This window comes from Pinus tabuliformis, chromosome 1_2 (genome assembly GCF_031772625.1).
Source record: "Pinus tabuliformis cultivar Carrire ecotype Pingquan chromosome 1_2, CPIR1, whole genome shotgun sequence".
Lineage (NCBI taxonomy): Eukaryota > Viridiplantae > Streptophyta > Pinopsida > Pinales > Pinaceae > Pinus > Pinus tabuliformis.
In genome coordinates this window covers 677887920-677912920 of record NC_142298.1, presented here as the reverse complement: position 1 = coordinate 677912920, position 25001 = coordinate 677887920, and the positions used below count along the sequence as shown (strand labels likewise).

The 25001-nt window shown below is 40.9% G+C and overlaps 1 protein-coding gene across 1 annotated transcript in view; it reads left to right on the top strand.

Moving 5' to 3' along the window:
- The window catches only part of LOC149207502 (uncharacterized), a 40977-nt gene extending 16681 nt beyond the window's left edge, over positions 1 to 24296 (top strand). The window contains exons 4-5 of the mRNA XM_089393908.1: positions 23890 to 24012; positions 24155 to 24296. Of these exons, the coding sequence (XP_089250034.1) occupies positions 23890 to 24012; positions 24155 to 24267 (236 nt within the window). The 3' untranslated portion in view covers positions 24268 to 24296. The remainder of the gene's footprint in view (positions 1 to 23889; positions 24013 to 24154) is intronic.
- The last annotated feature ends 705 nt before the right edge of the window (positions 24297 to 25001 follow it).

Here is a 25001-nt window from a genome sequence, read left to right as displayed (position 1 = left end):
GGATCATCATTTTGTAATTCAAGATTGAACAATTTAATCATCAATTGGACAACTTCAAGCTCAGAGTGTGATTCATAGAGTTCCTTCAACTTCGGTAAGGCTTCAAAAACATTTGAAAATGGTGAAATATGGCGACTCACCTCTTCATTTACAGATGCTGCAATCAAGGCATATGCCTTGCTGTTTTTGTTTTCCCAAATGGCAAACTCATTATTTGAATTGGGCTTTTTAGGTGCATTGTCTCCTACACCTTCACAATTTCCTTTCCACAATTCATTGAAAGTGAGAGTGTTTGATCTTCCTAGACCACTCAAAATAGTTCTCCTTGCTTGTGAGAACCACTCCCACGATAGATATCAATGAATGCATTTTAAAATCTGTGTACTATAAAAAAATGTACTTCTGTTTCCAATATGTTGTAAGAAATTGAAATTTTGATGTATATAGTAGAGGTATTTATGGCGAGGGGTTATTTGGTGGAGGTGATATTTGGGAAAGGTGTATATGGAGGAGGGAGAATATAGAGGAGGGAGTATTTGGGGAAAGTATTAATTGGTGCAACAGACAACGTTAATTATGGTGGACAACGTTATGGTATATGGTGGAGAAAGTGGTATTAATGCTATCCGGCAGGTCGGACCAGCGATATTAACGTAATGGGCCAGCTATTATCAACGCAATTCTGCCAGCGGTAATGAGTATAATGGTATGTGTTTGCAGTGGAGTAATGGTATGGGGAGATGAGCGGTGATATTAAACAACGCAGGTATGTTGACCGAGAGGTATAATGTGCGGTGACGATTGTGTTATATAAAATAAATGCAACATGGAGTATGGGAGTAATGAGGTGGGAGGCGGAGTATTACACGACTTCGGTTGGAGATCTCGGGATATATGTTATACCATTCAACAATTTGTAGGAGCTATATGTTATACCATTCAACAACGGAGATATACGAAGGCAGAGTTATATAACTGTGTAAGAAACAATGAGTTGGGGTTATATAATTGTGTGATACCATTCAACGCAACACAATTAGTAATACCACAATGATACTCAACGCAACACAGTCACGCCAACACAATAATACCATTCAACGTATGGTGGTTTGCAAGGATACTAAGTCGATACCAACAACGTACATACCATTCGTGCCACAGTCATAGCGATGCCAAGGTCACAATCACAACACTTCCGACTTCAATGCACCAGCGCACCGCTCTGGCTTCAATGCACCATATCACCGGTTGATCTTCACTGTACCAACCACACCACACTTTGACACACTGAGATGAATCTTCTCCTTATGTTGCTATGCTAGCAACACAAGATGTTGCAATGCTAGCAACACAAGATGTTGCACGAAAATATGCGCAGAAAATAGTGAGAATAACACAATGGTGCAAAAAATAGAGAGAATAACATAATGGCGCATAAAGCAGAGGGATTTGAATGGCAAACCTGAGGTGTCAGTTTGCAAAATATAGGCAGGAGGGAGTTACAAGGCAGAAAGGAAGCCAAAAATGGGACTGGCTCTAATACCATGTCAGGCCAGGAGGTAACTCCTCAAATCAAATTGTTTATTCATTGAGATTACTCATGGTTATATATAGGAGGGAGAGACTCTTGGGCTTCACCTCCCGATGTCTTTTCATTTTCCATTATTTACAAATGTTCACCCAATTTCAATGATTAGCTGTCAACAGTTTTAGACCCTTGAGCAAGCTTCCTTTGTCAGACTTGTGCGAGCCAAGGCAAAATAGAAGAGGAGAAGAGAGCTTGATCAATGTGTCCAAATGAGCTCGAGGCCTCTTTTATTTATCAGCTTCCATGAGGGTCCACTTGACCTGTCCACTGGTACATGTGCATAGGGCTGACCTAATCAAGAATATATGTATGAATAAAATAATTCATAACTCAACTTTCGCTTGTCCAAATGAGGTGATCTTTAGGTCGATTTTGGTCCTCTCGGAAAGAGGAATGTAATGCCATCATCATCTCCATCAAATGAGTAGTTTAAAGTGGAATTTGACCGTAGTTGCATATTTTTAACATGAAGCCATCTTGGCTTCCTCTTGCCTGCAGTAGTCTCTTGTGGTGGTATGGGAAAATCCTCAACTGGTGCCTCTCCACCTAGCGAGGATGGCTTTGAAATAACCAATGGAGATCTTGAACTCTGAGATACTGTGCCTGATGAACTTGCACCAGGTGATCTTGAACCAGGCAAAACTGTGCTTTGTGAACTGGTCACCCCTGAAGAAGGTGAACCTCTTGATCCTGAAGTACCACCTGATGCACTTGAAACTTGTGGTGTGGCTCCCTACTGAGGAGCCTATTGCTCTACCTGATCAACTTCTCGAGACCTTTTCAAAGCTCTCTCCTCCTCAAATGTCACATCCCTCCGCAGGACAATCTTCCTTTGTGCAGGAAGATATATATGGTAGGCTTTGCTGGTTTTGCCGTAATCTACTAGGAAACCCCTCTCTGCAGTGGGTTTCAACTCTGTCCTCTTCTCCCTAGAGATGTGTGAATATGTAAGGCACCCAAATATCCAGATGTGCCCAACTTCTGTCTTCTTTTTGATATACACCTCCTCAAGGGTCTTTGCTCTCGAAGACTCTATGTGGGCTACTGTTCTGCAAATATACAACAATGTTACACGCCTCGGCCCACAAGAAGAAAGGTAAACTCTAATCATGCAACATAGTGCTAGCTGCACCCACAATTGTCCTGTTCTTCCTCTCTGCCACCCCATTCTACTGAGGGTTATAAGGCACAATTAGCTCCCTCTTGATGCCAACACTCCCACAAAAATCCCTCATCTTCGCAGAAGTGTAGTCACCCTCATTGGCTGATCTCAACACCTTGATCTGCCTCCTTGTCTGGCTTTCCACAAGAGCCTGAAACTCTTGGAATCTTCAGAAGACCTCATCCTTGGTCTTCAAGAAGTAAATCCAAGTCCTCCTGGAGTGGTCATCAATGAATGTCACATAGTACTCATATCCACTCAATGAAACATGGAACACAGGACCACATACGTCAGAATGAATCAAGTCAAGGATACCTGCAGCTCTGTTGTCACTGCTCTGGAAAGGTGTCTTGATGTACTTTCCCAAAGCACACCTGCTGCACACATCATGATGCTCTGTGCTGAAGTTAGGCAACCCTGTAACCATCTGCCTTAGCAGCCTAAAAGCTCCATGGTGCAAGCGGGCCATCCTCTTGTGCCACAACTCACATAGCTCACTGCCACTGGTTTGCACTACCATAGCTCTAAGATGTTGAAATAAAAGTCTGTATAATCTCCCACTACGAGCTCCAATCACACAAGCAAAGTTGATACTGGATCCATTGGGATATATCAACACTTGTCCCTTTCAGAACAATACCTCATACCCCCTGTCCTCCAAGCTAGAGACTGATATCAAACTCTTCTTCAACCTTGGAACACAAAGAACATTTGTCACCTTCAGAGGAGGTGATGAGTCCCTTTGAAATGAAACTGTCCCAATACCTGTTGCCTTGACTTTGGAATTGTCGCCAAGCACAACCTCCAAGTCAATGTCATCCTCCAAAAGGTTCGTGAAGTTCTCTCTAACTCTGGTCATATGGCAAGATGCTCCATTGTCTATGAACCATGCACGAGAAGATGGCATCAGTGGCTAAACTCACCACCAAAGCACACTCTGAATCAAACATAGTCTCAAAATCATCCACTTTTGCTAAAGCTGCAACTCCTTGTTTCTTCTTACCCTTCTTGTTGGGACACTGAACAACATAGTGACCCATCTTCCCACACGCAAAGCATTTCACTTTGGTCATGTCCTCCTTAGCCTTCTGCTTCCCCTTCTCTTGTTTTACTCCACTAGTAGATCCCTTCTTGATCTTCTTTCCCTTCTTGCCCTTTGCTACAAGAGCAACATTCTCCTCTTCACCTCCCCCACCACTCTTGCTACGACCCTTCGCACTCCTCTTGATCTCCTCCTAGATGAAATCGTTCCACATCTTCCTCCAACTAGGAAAGTGCTCTCTGGCCACCAAGCCGTGGATAAAGCCATTCCACTTCTCGGTGAACCCATCTAAGGCAATCCTAACCAACTGCTCCTCTGGAACAACCTCTCCAATGGCAGCTAACTCATCCTTCACCTATGAGACTCTGGTGAGGAAAGAAGTGACACTGTCAGTCTTGGTCATCTTGGCGTTGTGTAGTTTTTTTCTCAACACCATCTCCTTGTTTTCATTAGAACTTTGGTGCAAAGAGACCAAGGACTCCCACATCTGATATGTATATCTTATCCCTGAAACATGAGGGAATAAATGGTCCTTGATGGCATCTAGAAGGATCCTCTTTGCCTTCACATTTTTCTTGTTGAACTCCACCAACTGAGCTATATCAGTTGGTGCTTGCACAACTGTTTCAACAACATCCCACACTTCCACATCTTCTAGTGAAAGCATAATCCTCTCCTTCCATGGGCCAAAGTTTTTAGCCCCCATCAATTTGAACTCTACTCTCAGCCCAGTAGCCATGACCCCATAACCAAAAAAATGAAGCAAATCTGGAAGCTAGAACCTTCCTCCCTATGAACCGCTGAAATCTTTGGGTTTTTGGCAAGGTTTCAAAGGTATTGGTTCACTGTTTGAAGATTTTAGATGCTTGCTGCCATCTTTATCAGCCAACTGAAATTGAAGATTTAAGCCTCAACTTGGCTTAACTTAGCTCTGATATCATGTAGAAAAATTATGATATGCACCCTTAACCCAATTTACAAGTTTGCATGTGTTTGTTTAGGCCCAACCCACATGTTTTGTTATGCTAATATAAATTTCAGTATGCATTCATTGCAAACATTAAAGAGTACTACTATTTTTCACTTTCCTATCAGTTGAAAATTAACACATAATTTTGGCAAGCATTCACACATATGAGACTTATTTTTGGTCAAGTTGACTCGGAAAAACCCAACAGCCTCTTGGCGAAAACCAGTCTTCAAAGGAGGATTTTGTTGCTTAACAAAATTTAAATAAGTACATAAAGCATATTACTTATCTCCCTTTTTGCTGTAGCATTAATTGCACTCATTCTGGAAATTTGTGCTCATTGATATTTCAAATTTCCACAAAATTTACATGCCCAGAAATTTAGCAAATTATTTTTGCCTAGCTCCTTAAAAATTGTGCCCAAAAATTGCCTCAAAAATAGTGTTGAAGTTTGCCTCATTTTTTGTTCAAAAGGTTGATTGTACCTCCTCGAAATTTGTGCTTGACAGCAGTTAGAAACCTCCTTGATTTTTGTGTTTCTTGTAGCAAACTTCTTGAAATTTGTGCCTCAAATTTAAGGCTTGAATTGAGCTGCTCCTTCCTCGAAATTTGTGCTCAAAACCTCCTTGAAAATTGTGCCCAACTCCTTTATTTTTGTGTTGCTGTCCCTTGAAATTCGTGTTGCCTCTTCCTAGAAATGCATGCCGTTGTTTGTACAATACCCTCCTTGGAATTTGAGCCCTTTCTTCTCAGTTGTAAATTCTCCTCCTCCTTGAAGCTTCGTCTTCTCTTGTCTTCTCCTTTTGCTCTCTCAAGTGTGAAGTGAAGAACGAGATCCCTTTTTCCTCTTTTGTCTCCTTGGAAAAGATTGAATCCCTAAACCTAAGATCCAATGGTTGAGATCGATTCTTTCAAATGACCCCCTTTACACATTGGCCCCATCACTTAAAAGTCTCTTAGTACTTTTTTCAAGTTGTGTACTTTTTATTTTTATTTTTCTCATAGAATGATTTTTCAACTCACTTTAATATAAAAAAAGTACACTATGTATTTTACACATAAATTCACTTTATAAAGTACAAGTGATTTTAATATTAGAAAAAGTATATGGTACACCGTACAACACTTCTAAGTACCTTTTCCATCCATGACATTAATATAATTCATAAATGTCACCAAGACAGAAGTAATTAATGTGCTCACTAGGCTAAAAGGGATAAATGCCTAGTAACACCTCTCCTTGGTACTATTTCCAACAAAGTGTGTCTTGACACATGGGATTTCTTGGACACGTGAATTAGATTCAATGAGCCAACGAATCTCGATTTCAGGATACGTCCCATTGAAAAATGTGCCATGCGGCTTTAAAAGCTCGATTTGGACCGATTTATGCCTCATTCCTATGTCTCTCTCTTGCTATGGGTGTGTGGGAGTGACTAGCAAAGGATTTGAGAGCATTTTGGAGGTAATTCAAGAAACAATTAGGTACATTTTGCTTCCATTTTTGCTACAATAATTCGCTTGTCCATTTTGTTTACATGTTTGTGCATTTTTTCTTCATTTTTTTACAACATTCATGGCTCAAACAAGGGCAGCAGGGAAGGGGCAAAAGAAAGGGAAGGATGTCCCCATTGGTGATGCCCCTCTTGTTCCAATTTCATCAGGGTCTGTAAGTGTTCCCTTTGTTGGAAGTGGGGCTGCAATAACAACTTCAAATATTGAGGGCATACTAGATTAGAAAGACAAGTTCAAGAAGTAAATACCCCTTGTGGAAGTATGTCACAAGAGATCAAGGGCTAGGCAACAAACTGAAGGGAGGAGACAATTTTTCTTAGACATACAACTATTGCAACAATCATTTCAAGAGCACTTATTTCCATGTGAAAGCTCATTTGTTGGGCTTACCAGGGTGTGGAATTGGAGCATGTTCAAATGTGTCTATAGCTAGGAGGAAAGAAATGGAAAAAGAGGTCAATGTTGGTGTGGCAAGGGTGGTTGCATCATCTAAAAAAACAAGAATGAGGATCCCCTTCCATTCTTGAGGAAAAACTAAGTTGCAGGAAACATTGCCCAGGGGTTCATTTCCGATCGGAAATGAAACAGAAACGAGGAAACTCATACCGTACGGCTTGTTTACGGCCGTACTGGCTCGTTTCATGCTGGGGAAACATGGCCAGTATGGTCGGAAACAAGTTTCTAGGTTGTACGATAGAGTTTCCACTTCATTTTTTCGCTTCTAATTTTTTATTGAGTGACTAAAATATCTTATGGATGCTTCTAGATGCCTCTCTCAAGTTATAAAAGACTCTCACCTCATTCTCTCATCATACAATTGAGCAAGTCATTTCTCTTGGAGACAGACGATTTTAGCAAAGGAGAAGAGAGGAAGAGAGCAGTGGTTTCAACTAGGACGTTTTCAACAGTGAGCAAAGGATATTTCAGCAGCAAGAGAAAGAGATTTCAACAGCAAGAGAAAGATATTTCAGCAGTAGATTTGGAGTGCAGAGTTTCTGGCTACGACATTCTTGGATTTTGGCTAAACTACAACCATATTTCTCATATTCTGGCATTCTGGGGTAGCTTCAGCTACAGAAAATTAATTTGGACAAGAAGCATTCATTTTCTTAGTTTTTTCCTACTATTTCTTCAATTTTTCGAGGGTTTATGCTGCCAAAAATATGAAAAACGTTTTTTCTTTACAGATTTGTTTTTTTAATTTTTTTTTGCAGCAATGGCTTCTAACCAAAGTGCAACTACAAGTTCAAGCCCTAGGGCCAACCCAAGGGATGAATATTATCTTCTTTGGAGGCATGTTCAGAAGCTTAAAAAATGTGGAGGTGGTGGCTTATGGGAATGGCGATGTAATCTTTGCAGTAATTCGTACAAGGGTTCCTACCCAAGAGTGAAGGCACATCTTTTGCATGGAGGAGGACAGGGGATTGTAGGTTGCACAAAAACAACAGACCCATTGGCAAGGAGGGCATATCAAAGAGAGCAAGATGAGGCAGATGGAATTAAGAGAAGGCATGATGAGCTTAGTCAAGCTACTCCTCAAGCTCCATCTAACATTGAGCCAAGGATTGTAGTTGAAGCAAGGAAGAGGAGAGCCAGTGCCACTCAACAACATGAACAACCAACATCCAAAAATACTAGAGGGGCATCCCCTTCAGTTTAGGATAGCAGAATTGCTAAATTGGTGAATGTGCAAGCGAGAGAAGAAATTGATTCCAGAGTGGCTAGGTGCATTTATGCATGTGGTATCCCATTCAATGTTGTTCGCTCTCCTTACTGGCAAGATATGATAAGGGCAATTAACAAAGCTCCTCAAGGGTACAAGGGGCCCAACTATGAGAAAGTCAGAACTTAGCTTCTAAAAAATGAGGAGTTTGTGGAGGATATCTTATCACCAATTCGTTCTTCTTGGAGTAGCTATGGGGTTACCATAGTCTCAGATGGATGGGCAGATACAAGGCACAGACCATTGATAAATATCATTGCCACTTCCGCCAAAGGAGCAATGTTTATAAAGGCGGAAAATTGCTCAGGAGAGGTAAAAGATGCACAGTTCATTGCGGATGTTATTATAAAATCTATTGAACAAATAGGGCCAAACAAGGTGGTGCAAGTTATCACGGATAATGCACCAGTTTGCAAAGTTGCAGGTTTAATTATTGAGGGGAGGTATGACCACATCTTTTGGACACCTTGCATTGTCCATAATTTGAATTTAATCTTAGAGGAGACCGACAACAAAGTTCCATGGATAAAGGAAATCACAAGGGAAGCAATGCAGATTGTTAAATTCATCACCAACCACAACCAATGTCAGGCAATATTTCGCGAGTACTCCAAATTGGAGTTGTTAAAAGTTGCTGAGACAAGATATGTCTCAAACTTCCTGGTGTTGCGCCGCCTTGTTGAGGTTAAGCATGCATTAATTTCTATGGTGGTGAGTCAACTTTGGGTTGAGTGGAGACAAGAAGATTCAGAGCGAGGATATATAGTGCAGTGTTGATAATATCGGTATCGGGAAAATATCGGCGAGGGTCCGGAAAATATCTTATCGGAAATATCGGCGAAAATATCGGCAAATATCGGCAAGCATAAAAAATGCATAATATATTCATTTTTTTTCAGATTTCTAAACATATAAAGCAATAACAACATGAACTAAACACATTGGCACATAAATATGAAGAAAACACTGATATATATGATGTCAAATAGAAATGATACATCAAACTTCAAAGGTGATACCAAATCTTGCTGATCCCTGATAGTGATAAATTGATAATTGTCCAATCAAGGACTCAAACAAAAATTAAAATAACATCACATATCCTGCTGATCCCTGATAGTGATAATTGTCCAATCAAGGACTCAAACAAAACAACATCACATATATAAAAGTTTAAAAGTATTTCATCATCATGAGTTATAAACTTATATGTAGCAAAAGTTGCAAAACAAATAAAACTAGCAGCTATCTATCTGAGACCATTGGCCTCTCCCTAGCAGCTTTCTTTCTGTCTTGTTCAGCAATTGCTTCACGAGCTTTTTGTATAACCTCTGCACTAGAAACCATACAAGGCATCACATCTGCTGCATCATATGCAGAGAGTTTAGCCAGATGGTATTTCAATCGTGTAATCCCTCCTGACATCTTGGTCCCACACAAGTTGCATGATATATATGCCTGATTTGCCCCACCAACAGCCTCCCCATACTCCCAAAATGGGTCCAAGGCTTTTGGCATATTTGACATTTGTAGTGAACTAATTCAAACCTAGGGCACAAAAAAAACAAAAAATTGGCATTAAATGAGTATAACTATACAGTGCCCAGCAAACACTCAAGAAACTATTTTAATTTTTAAAGCAACATCTTCATGTTCAGAATTTAAACAACAAAAGCAAGCATAAAAAATGCATAATATATTCATTTTTTTCAGATTTTTAAACATATAAAGCAATAACAACATGAAATAAAGTTTAAACACATTGGCACATAAATATGAAGAAAACACTGATATATATGATGTCAAATAGAAATGATATATCAAAGGCGATACCAAATCGTGCTAATCCCTGATAATTGTCCATTCAAGGACTCAAATGTGGAGAACCAATACAAAATAACATCACATATAATAATAAAAGTATCTCATCATCATGAGTTACATGTAGCATAACAAATAAAACTAGTAGCTATCTATCTACTGCCCTCTCCCCCTTTTACGGGAAAACATGATGGGCTGTTTGTCAGGCCTGCCCCTAGTAGTAGAAGGCCCTGACACTGCCTCTGCACCTAATGTCAAATAGTGAGTGATAGGCATGGAGCTATGCTCTCCTATATCTATAGCAGATGGTGTTGATGCTGATGCTCCCGCAGTGTCCTCCTCCAGCGCCTCTTGCTCCTCCTCTAAGTGCTGCTGCTCCTCTGACTCCGAGTCCTCCTCTTGCTGCCCCTGCTCTAATGGATCATCTGCCACTGGCTCCTCCAACCATGAAGGTGACTCCTCCAATATGGGCTCCTGAGACTCCACCCTCCACGGAGACAATACATCAATATTGTCTAAGGAAATGGCATCTGGATCCACTGGTGATTCTATTTGCCTCACTCGAAGTCGGATGTTGTAATGCACATACACCAAATCGTTGAGGCGTGCGAACTCCAACCTGTAAGAGTGTCAAAAAAAGTAATGAGTCTTGACTCTTGACTCTTGACACTTGAAGGTCATAAATTAAAAATTAAAAATTACAATAAGTGTAATTGCTCAACTGAAGGCTTGAGTTCAAAGTTATACCTGTTGCGCTTTTTGGCGTGTATTTTCTCAAATACACTCCAATTGCGCTCACACCCTGAAGAGCTACATGTTTGACTCAAGATTCGTATAGCCAAATTTTGCAAATTTGGTACCCTTGCACCATAGCTTCGCCGCCAAAGATCTACAACAAAATAATGAAATAAAAAATTCAAAAACTTAAAAGTTAAAACATAATTAAATTCAAATTTCTAATTTCTAATGAGTGATGACTTGTCACTTACGTGGCATGAAGAGGGCCCTTTCCTTAATGGCATCATCAAAGCCAAATAGGCCAACACAATCCTGATAACTATGTATCTCGCGGCTGATTTTGCGATGAAGCTCAGAATCAGGTACCATCCTCTCAATACAGGAATGGAGCCCTTCCATCACCTCGCCATCAAAACGAAATTTGCATTTGTATGCAAATGCAGGGTTGAGGAAGAGTGCTGCTGCATGAATGGGTCGATGAAGCATCCCTGTCCACCGACTATCGATCACATCCCATAACATCATCGGCCTATTAAGGCCAGCAGAACCCTTGTCTGCATAATAGGAACGAATGGCCTCCTTGGCCCTATCCATGCCCTCATACAAATAAGGCATTGCAGGCTTCTCTCCATCCACCAATCTAAGAACCTTTACTATAGGTTCGCTAACTGCACATGCTTCTTGTACTCCACGCCAAAATGTCTCAGAGTACACCATTTTTTCAATGGCTCTCCCATCAGGTCTCTTGCTGTATCTACAACCACGCCAATCATCAGACACAAACATTTGCTTCAACTCGTACTGACATCGAAGCAAAGACTGAAGAGTAATAAAGGTTGTGGCTAAACGTGTGATGGCAGGACGCCGCAACTCCTTGTTTCTAGTGAACCTCCTCATAAGGCTAAGAACAAAAGCATGGTTATAAATAAACTTGGGGATGCTCCTAGCCATATCAACTGCCTCCTTGATGAAGGAGAGTTTCCCCATATCCTCAAGCAACAAATGAAGACAATGCGCTGCACATGGAGTCCAGAACAATGTGGGATGCCTCTCCATAAGCATTCTGCCGGCAGACACATAATTAGCTGCATTGTCTGTTACGACTTGCACCACATTCTGCACACCAATCTCCTGAATGAACCCATCTAACAACTCACATATCGTTGCTGCATCTTTGATATGTTCTGATGCATCCAACGATTTAATAAACATGGTACCTTTAGGACAATGTACCAAGAAATTTAGAAGGGTCCTACCCTTCCTATCTGTCCAACCATCAGACATCACTGTGCATCCAATGACTTCCCATGTCTGTTTCAACTCCGCCAATCTAGAGTTGATGTCCTGTTTTTCTGCTTGAAGAATTGGCCCCCGCAACTCCTCATATGTGGCACTTTTGTACCCTGGGCCCACAACAGCAATAGCATCACACATTGGTTGCCAAAATGGATTGGTTTTTGTGATGCTGAGAGGTAAGTCGCTCCAAAAAATACACCTCCCCATGACTCTATCTGCTTCTTCCTTCTCCTTTTTTTTATAAAGCGATTTTATGCCAGGTTGTGCTCCAGCTCCTGTTCGTGGAACAAAAAATGATGACCTCGCATTCACACTAGCAGTAGCGCTAGCATGTGATGGTGTGCCAGTTGTGGAGCCCCTCCCACTAGGGCTAGTAGGGCCACTACCCTGAACATCAAAATCAGGAGAAGATATCCCAAAAGATCTACCTGCACGTTCAGCTTTGTTTCTTTCCGCCTCTTCCTTCTTTCTGTCCTTTTCTTCAATTGCCTCAAGAGCTTTTCGTATAAACTCCGGACTAGAAACTTTACAAATGCCAACATCATGTCCAGGGAGTCTAGCAAGATGGTATTTCAGTCGTGTAACCCCACCTGTCATCATGTCCCCACACAATTTGCATGAAAGATATGCACGATTTGTCCCACCATCAGGGATCCCATACTCCCAAAATGGGTCCAAGTTTTTTGGCATATTTGTATTTTGTAGTGGGCTAACTCAAAAGGAAACCTACAGCACCAAAAAAAATTTGGAATTAGTAACTTAATAAGTTATTAAGTAATATATAACCCTTGTTTTTTTAATATATAAATTTATAAAATTCTGAAGAAAAGCTCAGATCGAACTACCCAGAAGAAATGTCAAGCATAAAATCAAAATTCTGGGCAATTCTGTGAATAAAACACTGCAGACCTGGGCCCATAGACTGAAGTTCTCAAGGGAATCGAACTGCATCATTTGAAGATTTAAAAGTCTAGAAATTAAGCATTTACAAGGCCGAAATCCTTATGTTAATGAGCGAGGTTCCGAGATCAAGTATTGAAGTCTGAAATCTATATTAAAATCTGAACAGTATCTCATTTCAGAAATCTGAGAACTTCAGGAGTCTGTACATTTTTATGGGTAATTAATTCAAGGAATAGAATATCTCATTATGGACTAAAAGAAGCCTTTTTTAAGCCCGCATAAAATTTACTTGTTGACTGATCAGGACCGAATTGTTTGAAAGCCTTATAAGCCTAGCTGAAAGGTCAAAAATTTGAAGCCACAGTCTCTTATGAAAAGGTACCAAGACTTCTGTTGAGAAAGGACAAAAATCTATGCACATATATGTATAAGAAATAGGCCTCAATAGTCACATAAAGCCGACCTGGAAGGACCATATGATCAAGATCTACATGCATTTTGGAATGGGTGTCTAGCAAGAGTAAAAGAAGACTTTTCTGCGTTTTCTACCATCAAGCAAGTAGTCTATATCAATATAAAGAGGAGTATATCTAAAGAGCTGTAGCAGTTCCTTCTTGGAAACCTCTACTACAAGTAAAGAGAAGCAAGTATCAATATCACTCTTTATGTTTTAGTCAACTAACAATGTGTATGCAGTTTGCAAGATAAGGCAACAAGCTCAATAGAATACCAAAACAAAGGTATGTGTAACTTGTTCATTTGTAAAGAACGTGATTCTTAGAAAATTAGTTGATTAACTCCTAGATAGTACATATGAAAAATCTCACTTGCTTCCGCTTGTCTAGGATTTGTAAATAGTTAGAGATATATGAACAAGAATAAATTATTGGTCTTTGTCAAATATATATGTCGTAGACAGTCTTGGAATAAGTTAGGAATCTGAGCGGCTGTGCCAAAATAGTGTTAGATGGTGGCTCTTGAACGGTGAACCATTGTATAATACATAGAAGCGGAAAGAAGATGCCATTTGGAAGTTCTAAAGAGATTGGAATGTTGAAGAAGTAGTGCCATAGGGTCATCGACCGCATTTTGAATAAGAATCTATCCGGCCAGTATATAGTAGACTCTAAACTTTAAAGTATTAAACCCTCCGCAGCCAAAGTATTAACGCTGGGGCATACGCATACCTGTAAAGTTGTAAACCGGAACCCTCCGCAGCCAAACTTCGTAGCGTCTCCAGGCTCCAGCTCTCACGAAAGTTCGAAACAGAAATGGCTCATTTAGGGCCTAAACCCATTTTATAAAGGCTGCCGGCGATTTTTATGGTCGTCTCGCGATATTTGTTAAAATATCGCCGAAATTTCGTACATATCGCGATAAATTCGAAATGAGAAAATATCGCGCTATATTCCAGCCGAAATTTCGTTTTCATGAAAATCGCGCGATATTTACGATTTTCGCCGAAATATCGGCGATATTATCAACACTGATATAGTGTGTAGATTGTGCCTTGATGAGGATTGGTGGAGCAAGATAGATTTCTTGCTAAAGTTCACAACTTCTTCGGAATGCTGACACTGGCCAGCCTTTCTTAGGAGACGTATATGATGGCATGGATTCCATGGTTGAGAAAACTATGGAAATCATTTCACAAGAGTCTCCACAACTTTTGTTTGTTGATGATCATTTTGCTGATTTAGTCAAGAAAATCATTGTTGATAGGTGGAATAATTTCAACACTCCATTGCACACTTTAGCACATGCCTTGAACGCCAAATTTTATGCTGAGGAGCTTATTGCCCAAAGCAATGGGAAGAGGAAGTCACCATAGAGAGGTGGCTAATGGGGTGAAAAAAGCCCTTATGAGAATATTTCCATCTCATCTACATAGGGAGGTAAAGGAAGAATTTGCCAGTTTTGCTGTGGGATTAGATGATTATGCAAATATATCAGCCTTGGAAGAGAGAAGCACCGTGAATCTAGTTAGGTGGTGGATTTGTCATGGAGAAAATGGTGTACATTTGCAAAACCTTGTCATTCGTGTTCTTTCACAAGTGGCAAGCTTTTCATCAACAGAAAGGAATTGGAGCACTGATGGTTTTATTCATTTAGTGAAGCGCAATAGGTTGGGCTCACAGAAGGCAGAGGATCTTGTTTATGTGCACTCCAACCTTCACCTTGCATCTCGTAGGGGTCCATAATACAACAATGGTCCTTCTAAATAATGGGATGTGGATGCATGAAGTCTTGATTTGGATCTCTCTCTTGCTGCCTTGAATATTGATGTCCAGCTTGGAAGTGGAAGTGGCCCATCATCTTCTTCAGCACCACCATCCATTGTTGAGCATGCTTCTGTTTCTATTTTTGATGAGGATTACCCTTTTGTCTTTATAGTTCTTGCAGCTTATAGTCTTTATTGTACTTGCAACCTCGTATATATAATAAAGGTTGATTTGAGATTTGGATATATAATAAAAGTTGATTTTGCATATTCCGATATTGCTATTTTTATTATGTTATCATTCATGAGTAAATGTGATGTAAATTTAATCATAATGTTTAGACTTTAAATGTAATAAATTATATATCATGTATGCTTTATGATTGCACATAACATTTCTTAAATGTCCTAAATTCTATTATATATATATATATATCTATCACGTTTCCCCATTTCCAAAATTTGAGGGGGCCATGTTTTGTACCCATGCCTGTTTTAGAAACTTGTACCCGTTTTCTCGTTTCGTGCAACTTAGAGGAAAAACAACAACAAATTTCCATTTAAGAGTTTTGGTGGGGGTGTAGGTCAAACAACAAAAGGAAGCACCGTGGCACTTGGTCCAATGGACAAGATTTTTCAGAAAGAGAGACGAGAAGAGCTTGATATCACCATTGCCTTTTTTTCTATCTAAACTTCATATCCTTTAATGTTGCATGCTCACCTTTATTTCTTGAGATGTGCTGAGCTCTAACTCAAGGGGCTCCATCAAGGTATGTGCCTCTTGGGTTAGAGAAGCTTAGAACCACATTGTTAACTAAGGAAAAGAAAGAGGTGGACAAAATGCTTGAGCCTATTAAATCAACATGGCCAACATCTAGGGTTAGTATTGTTTTTGATGGATGGACAGATTCAATGCATCACTCACTCATCAACTTCATGGTGTCTTCCTTGAATGGACCAATTTTCTTGAAGCCATTGGATGTACTTGGACAACACAAGGATGCACAATATATGGTGAGTTGTTCATTAAAGCTATTGAAGATGTAGGTGTTGATTCTTGCTTGCAAATTATTACAAACAATGCACCTGTTTGCAAGGCTGTTGGCATGATTGTGGAAGCTAAATATCCACAAGTATTTTGGACACCTTGCATTGTCCATTCCTTGAATTTAGCACTTAAAACTATTGCTTCTAATGTGCCTTGGATTGGAAGTTATTGAGGATGCACGACATATCTACAACTTTGTACAAAATCATACTAATTCCTTCACACTCTACGAGGAGTACAACCTTTTATCGTTGTTGAAGATTACAGATACACAATTTGCCTCTTCATTCATCATGTTGAAGAGGTTGAGGGAGGTCAAGACCACTCTTGGGGCCATGATTATTTCAAAGTTTTGGTCTTTTTCGAGAAAGGCTGATCAAGTAGCCTAAAAAAGAGTCAGACAATGTTAGATGATGCTTGGTTGGAGAGCTTAGATCTCACTGTTAAGATCATGACCTTATCATTTCTTTTCTACGATTTGCAAATACAGACCAACCCATCCTACGACAGGTTTATGAAGGATGACATTCCATGATTGAGTTTGTAAGGACCATTATTTTACAGAGTGAGTACCTTGAGTATGAGACATCATCGAAGACCATTTTCACCACCATACATGATATTCTTGTTAGCAGATGAGACAAAAATTGCACACCTTTGCATTGCTTGGCTCACTCATTGAACCCAAAATATTATAGCCATGAGTGGCTGAATGGTGGACCTTCCGGCAAGTTCCCTCCTCACATGGATGGTGAAATTTCATAGGGGTGGAAGGATGCATTGATGCGGATATTTCAGGATAGAGCGTCATTTGACGGGGTGGAGGATGCCTTTGCAAAGTTTTCCATTGGCACTAGGCGATTTGCAGGCTATGATGTGATTAGAGACAAGGGGCTAAGAAGCCCTATTCTTGGTGGGGAACTCGCCCTCCTCTATAGCAATTAGCCATGAGGCTCCTCTCTCAAGTTACTTCATCCTCTTGTTGCGAGAGGAATTGGAGTACATATGGGAATTTGTATAGTGTCAAGAAGAGCAAGCTTGAGCAGTCCTGAGTAGAGACAATGGTGTATATGCACACCAACCTTCGTCTTATTTACAAGTAGAGGGATGAATGGTTGAAGGGAAAGACAAAGATGTGGGATGTCTTTCTTGATAATATGGGTTTGGCCAACAATGTTGAGTTGGCTTTAGCCAACTTGGATCTGTTGATTTGGGGTAGCATCGGATGTGCTCTAGCCACGAAATTTGGTGGAGAGGCTAAGGCACATGAGATCTCCAATACTCGGAAAGGGTTTGGGCAGATTCTAAACAATTTGGGAGATATTAAAATAATTAATATTTTTAATGGAGTCCGTAAGTTTAAACTTTAGGGAAACTAAAATATTAATGTGAATTAATATAAAACTGTGCTAGAATGGTCCAAAAGTCATGGATCAAGCCAGATCTAATCTTAGCCATTGATTAGGGACTTAATCTCGGTTGTTGATCTGTGAACGAGAAAAGTATAAGAGGAGGCTTGAGGGTCACTTAGAGTACATACCAAGAGATCAAGATTTTGACTTTCTGGGGCTGGGTTTGCTAAGAAAGTTGAGAGAGTGATTTGGAGTTGTAGATGAGGGGCAATGAATACAGAAGCAGAGAGGCAAAGATAGTGTCGTGAGGATCAGCGCAACAGCCGGGAAAGATGATGCAGAGGGTAGAAGCCGGAACTGCTAGGAACAACCGGAACTGTTGGAAAGAGCTGACGCAAAGGGCAGAAGCCGGAACTGTCGGAATAGCTGGGAAAGTTGACGCTGAAGGCAGAAGCTGGAACTGCCGGGAACATCAAGAACTGTTTAGAACTGCCAGAATAGCTGAGAAAGCTGACGCAGAGGGTAGAAGCCAAAACTGTTGTGAATGCGATGCAGAGGGCATAAGAGGTTGACACTGTCCGTAGAGGCTGACGCTGGGGTTTTTCGTGGGGTAGATTGGAGCTGAGGAGCTGTCAGAGTGTTTATACGGGGTTTCAACCGGAGCATCTATCTCCGAAGGAGAGGTACTACTGTCAAGATTTTTCTCTGTTGGGTGAGCCGGATTTGGCACCTAGATTGTATTCTGAAACTGCTTAATAAATCAAACCCTCAGATAGCTGCACCAGTTTTCCCGCATTGGGTTTTTCCGGGGACATTAGTCCAAAAATAACAGTGTCATTTGTGTGCTTGTTTCTGTTTCCTTCAGTTGATGATCTATAATGTGTCAAGCATGTACTTGTGTTTATTTTCAGTATTTACATGGTAAATAACTTTTTAATTAATCAGAACAAGTAGGAAGGAATAAATCAGAAAGTACATGGAGAGTTTCTAATGGATAGACTTAGAAACTTCAACATGGTATCAGAGGGTGGTTGCAGATCACAGGAGAACTGAGGACATCGGTCGAGCAGAGCAGCAACAACAGAAAACCACTGTCCCAAGTGACAAAAGCTGTTCCTAGCAGCAAAACAACAAGGAAGGGGTGACGCAATGCCTGCTTTAATAAGTTCGGGCCAAGAAGAGGCTGCACAGAGGTTGAGGGAGGCAAAGACAGGCTCACGCAGAGCCATGCAGAGGCCAGGAGGGCTGACATAGTTGGCTTAGGGAGCTAGTTTGTCAGTGTTGGGACTGCGTAGAGCCTAGGAGCTCTCACCTGCAGGTTTCTGGGGTTTACGAGGTTGTGGATAAGTTGCAGAGTGGAGCTGGTGGGGTGTTGTTGTCGGAATAGTACCTAACAGGGCAAGGCCAAGGAGGAGGGAGTTGCTATCGAAGGTTTCTAGCCGAGAAATCTAGATCAGAGGTGCGGTTGCACAGACGATTAGAGTAGGGGGCATCTCGACATCGACAGAAGGATTTCTAGGAAGGAAATCGAGGTTCAGAGGGAGTCACATCGAGAACTTCCAGGAGGGAAGTAGAAGAGCAGCGGAATGACACTACACGGAGTAAGAGAATAGGGCAGACTTGACAAAGCGTCAAACTTCGAGTTTGGAAGGCCATAATCTTATCCGTACTTGACAGAAATCATGTCAAGCACTTCGCCTTGAAGATGATAGCGGTCCCAGTTGACCCAGCTGACAATGACATGTATGAGGAAGCAATGGCGAGGGCCAAGAGTATCATTCTTGACGGGGTCACAGATCATATAGTACCTCATATTGCCGAGAAGAATACAACAAGGGAGATGTGGGAGGTCCTGACCAAGTTGTATTAGCATACTTTTGTGCAGAGGAAGATGCTCCTAGAAAATCAGTTGCGGTCATACCAAATGCAAAAGGGAGAACAGATCGACACCATCCTCGGTTGATTGAAGGAGATTCGAGATCAACTGACTTCCATAGGGGCCACACCAGATCCAAAGTTGATGGTGAGAACAACCTTGAATGCAGTCTTAGAAGATTGGGAGGTGTTTGTCCAGAGCATACTGGGCAGGGCGACCCTTCCAGATTGGGAGGAAATGTGGGTGGCTCTGCGCAGGGCGACCAAGACGGGAAGCAACATCAAGGGGATTAGAATCAAGAAGGAGGAGGAGGTGGATGCTGCCTTAACATCTGAGGATAAGCAAGAAAAGCGGAAGAAGAATGACCTCTCCAAGGTCAAATGCTTCCACTGTGGGGAGCTGGGTCATTATGCGACCCAGTGTGCGAGGAAAAAGAGCAAGGGAGAGGCTTCCGAGACCAAGGCAGTGCCTGCAAGGGCAGAGAAGGAAGTGGAGACAGACGATGTCTGTGCCATGAGTGCACACACACCACTTGAGCGAAAGTGGGGAGACATCGAGCTGTAGTCAGGAGGACTACAAAAGATTAGGGGCAGGATCCTCAAGGTACCCAACCTCTTGGATTATACCTGATTACGGTAGCCTCGAAGAGGAGTAGTAGGACTGGCGGATGTCGGTCAAGACAGATGAGGATGGAGCGGTAGAGAGAGCTACAGTGCAGGATTCCTAGGACAACGCGAGGTTAGCAGGCTGCAACAGTGCTAGAGGCACGGGAGTGTTGCACCAGTGCAGGATGGCACAAAGAGGTGTGCAATGGTGCAAGATGCAGGGAGTTGTTGCGGCATCGCAGAGGTCATAGAGGGAACACTTGTCAACGACAGAGGGATCTTTAGCATCGAGAGTGTCTCTAGCCTGATAGAGATGTTAGAGTTGGGAGATCAGTTGCTTACTTCTCAGTAATTGAGTTGCAGTGCAGTAGTTAGCAGTGGTGGTGCTATGGGCAACATGATGCAGCATGATGAGAGGGGATGCAGTGCAGACGCAACAGTGGCAGTGGTAGGGCCATGGGCAGCAACATGGATGCAGAGGGAGTTGTCGTACAGATGCAACAGTGGCAGTGGCAGAGCCATGGGTGGTAGTACGGGATGCAACAGTACAGATGATGGGCATAAGCCCTAGCATTAGGGATTGATGCCGAATGATCAGAGTAATACTCTGTGAGGATTATTGCTAGAGCACAATTCTCGCTAAGAGGGAGTGTTTATTGGGGTAGTATCGAATGTGATTTAGTCACAAAATTTGGTGGAGAGGCTAAGGCACATGAGGTCTCCAATACCCAGAAAGGGTTTGGGCAAATTCTAAACAGTTTGGGATCTATTAAAATAATTAATATTTTTAATGGAGTCCCTAAGTCTAAACTTAGGAAAACTAAAATATTAATGTGAATTATACAAAATTGTGTTTAGAATGGTCCAAAAGTCATGGATCAAGCCAGATCTAATCTTAGCCGTTGATTAGGGACTTAATCTCGGCCGTTGATCTGTCAACGAGAAAAGTATAAGAGGCTTGAGGGTCACTTGGAGTACATACCAAGAGATCAAGATTTCAACTTTTTGGGGCTGGGTTTGCTGAGAAAGTTGAGAGAGTGATCTGGAGTTGCAGTTGAGGGGTAGTGAATACAAAAGCAAAGAGACAGAGATAGTGTCCGGAGGATCAGCGCAGCAGCTGGGAAAGTTGATGCAGAGGGCAGAAGTCGGAACTACCGAAACAACCGGGATAGTTGATGCAGAGGGCAGAAGTCGGAATTGTCGAAACAACTGGGAAAGCTGATGCAGAGGGAAGAAGCCAGAATTGTTGGGAACAGTCGGAACTGTCGGGAAAGTTGACGCAGAGGGGAGAAGCCGAAATTGTTGGGAAAGCTGACGCAAAGGGCAGAAATCGGAACAGTCGGGAACACTGACACAGAGGGCAGAAGCCGGAACTGCCGGGAGTAGCCGGAATTGCCGAGAACAGCCGGAATTGTCGGGAATTGCCGAGAAAGCTGATGCAGAGGGCAGAAGTGGCTGACGCAGTCCCTAGAGGCTGACGTTGGGGTTTTTCGTGCGGCAGATTGGCGCTGCTGGAGTGTTTATTCAGGGTTTCAGCCGGAGCATTTGTCTCTGAAGGAGAGGTACTACTCCCGAGATTTTTCTTTGTTGGGTGAGCCGGATTTGGCACCCAGATTGTATTCTGAAATTGCTTAATAAATCAAACCCTCAGATCGCTGCACTGGTTTTCCCACATTGGGTTTTTCTGGGGACATTAGTCCAAAATTAACGGTGTCATTTGTGTGCTTGTTTCTGTTTCTTTTAATTGACGATCTGTAATGTGTTCAACATGTACTTGTGTTTATTTTCAGTATTAACATGGTAAATACTAAATAACTTGTTAATTAATAATAACAAGTAGGAAGGAATAAATCAGAAAGTACATGGAGGGTTTCTAACGGATAGACTTAGAGATTGTCACTTTTGATGATGGTGATAATGTTGGGGTCAACCTCCACACCAACATATGCAAAGATTACATTGGATACAAAGGAGGAGGATGCAACAACGAAGAGCAGTGGTGACCATGACAGCGATGTTGATTTTGATGATGATGATTGATGAGCTACCTACTACCTTGTAGTTGTTTTGTATTTGCTATTTCTATTTGCCATTGGCATTGCTAGTCAGGTGTCCTCAGGACTTAGTTGTAACACATTTTGATTTTGATGACTTAATGAGAAAACTGCAGTTTCTTGTCTTTCTGCTATTGGATCATCGATGAATCTGTCACATTTGTATTTGTATGCATAATGTTACATTGTACAACTTACAAATTTACACTGTACAATCTAGATCTTTGTCTGAATTTGTATCATGAATGACAATTTGCGTAATATGAACATTGAAATCATATATATATATATATATATATATATATAACGTGTCCTATGTGTCTTGTTCCGGGGGGTCTACGTGCCCCGTGTCAGACACTCGAATTTGAGTGTCCCCGTGTCAGGTGACTTAGTATTAAATTCAACATTATAAATCATATAAACACGATTCAGGTTCAGTGATGAAATACATTGATTTATAAACTATGGACAAAACCGAGATAATAAAATACTGATACATTGATTTAGATTCATCATTTTAAAATTTAATTAACACCAAAAAAAACAGTAGATACTGAAATATGAAATAATATTTGATATGACTCAAACTAAAATTACTAAACACTGAGGAGACTATCTGGCAAAAATTTGAGGAGACTATCAGAGGTAACCATTTTGGGGAAATGTGTTCCACACTGGGGAAATTATTCCCCCCCCTGTTTCCCTAAAAGAGAGACATAGGGAAACATTTCCCAGATGCCCTCTGTCCAAGAGCATGGAAAACATTGAAGCCACATCCCCGTGAAACATTTTAGGGACCACTTCCCATCTATACTTTTCGTCAAAAGTGAAGGAGAACAACCCCTTGGTAGGATGCTAGAAGTGAAATGTCTTATAAGCAGAAATATATGCTATATTTGAGCTGACATTATATAACAAGCTTTCTAGCATCCTATCACAGTGCTGATAGATTGCTATAATGAAACACCGAGAAGACTTCCCGTAGTCATCTTTGCACTTTTGTGGAAACTTGCCTTGGTATTTTGGTATCTGATTTGCGTAGATTTCTGAAGATAAAGATTACGTTAGTAAAATGTCTAATAACAGATTTTGTAAGTGTTTCCAAGCTATTTAGAGCAAAACATATTGGAAATTCTGCTCGTGCAACAAAGGCCATATTCACTATACGCCAACGATACCTGAGGGTGGATTAAAAGAATTCCCAAGGACGTTGTTAAAGGGTGATTAAGATGAAGCCAAATACAGGATTGATCTACCACCGACCTTCTGTCTTCCCATTTCAGTTCTCTCACACAGAGTCGGCTTTTCAAGGGAAGACAGTGAGGTCACTATCTTGAAGAGTTTGGACATTAGCTTATATTTACTGTTAATGGAATGTTGCACAATGTTTTCTATAATCCTCTTGCTATCCAAAAGGCTTGTTAACTGTGGAGAATCTTGTCTGCTTCTCAGCTAACCATATGAAATGAGATTAAAACATACTACACCAAAGAGTATGCTTGTATACAACTGCCAAGTACATGTCAAGGCATAACCAGCTTTACCACTTTAGCTTACATGCGATTTCTTTTTTCCTGCCATGCCATGTAGTTTTTTCCAGCACGTTTTTACTTGCAATCCTGAGGCCGTATTTCCATACAAATAAAACCTTACTGCAATTTCAACACTGACTTCAATTCAATAGCTCTTTTCCTCCAACCACCCTTTCAAAATTCCTCCTATTAAAAGTGACACAATTCTTATGGGTTTCCTTGTATCAGAACTAGATGAAACATGTAAGGATTATGCTACTGACTTGCAATGGATGATAATTGGAGATCATATTCAGACAGTCTAATATTGGTAACTATTTATTGGATTTCAATGATGATAAACTTAAAGAATAACGATCAGTTACAATAACTGAAAATGCTTCTTGAGGCCACTTCACCTTAGGAACTCAGTTTTTTGCGAATCTCTTTTCTGTATTTTTCAGATAATATCCAGATGTCCTCTTCCTCTTCCTCCTTTCTTGTTCTTGGAGACGATCCCAAGCCTAAAAGGAAGCTAAATGTCCAAAGGGGGGTGGATGAAATACCGCGTACTATCTTCAATCACTGTAAGTATATTTCTTTCCCACACTCTTGTTATGCACCATCTTGACTTTCCAAATCACAAGTAGTGAGTTTTCATCCTATGTTGAATCCTTCAATGCAAGCCAATCGAAGGCTGATTCCATGGTAATTTCACTGTGGTTTCAGATGCTGATGGCGGCGGTTGGTGGGATACAGACATGGTTGGACTTGATAGTGATGAAGTTGGCTCTACAGAAATATGGGAGGGCATGGGTTCGACTACTATCGGAGGCTTATAGCAGTAGTTCCCCAATTTGTTGAAATACCATGATACCTAAAATCTAATGGGTTTGATACTCTTGCTATCGAAATGTTTCCCTGAAGGGACACTGTTGGAATTTATTGATATATGTAGAGCTTGATGTCAGAGATAGTGGCTGCTGTTGGTAATATGTAAATTTCATTTAGTTACCTGTTTACGAGGTCTAATCTCTGCAAACTTCGACTTATAAACTTTTCGATATTTTGGCATCTCTTCAAGTAAAGTTACAGTCCACATGGTAATCACTATTCAGATGCGCTGTAAAAATTATCCAAGGTACAACAGCACTCGCACAAGTCAAGTGATGCACTGCTGGCTTCATCCAATTTTAGTTTTTTCCAGAGCAGAGTTTCTCTGTATGTTGTGAGATTATTTCGCTTCTCCATGTACAACTACATTGTTTTCTCTTGTGTCATGGAATTGATTTTTTTTCAGACATTTAAGTGGAAAACAATGCTGCAAATAATCCAAACAGGGAAAATGTGTGAGCAACTTACTCCACTAGTGGAGGATAGCCCATTTACATCACAATTAGGGAAGTATAGCAGAAGATGTGACAAAGATGCAAAGGCAAAATTTGCAAATATTGTAGGTGGTTTGGTTACAATGAACAATCCAAGTTTGATGAGGATGTCTTTATACGGGTGTTTTTATATCAAATTGAACAGTATTTAGATTACTTCAATTATTTGAAAGATTGTGATTCAACGT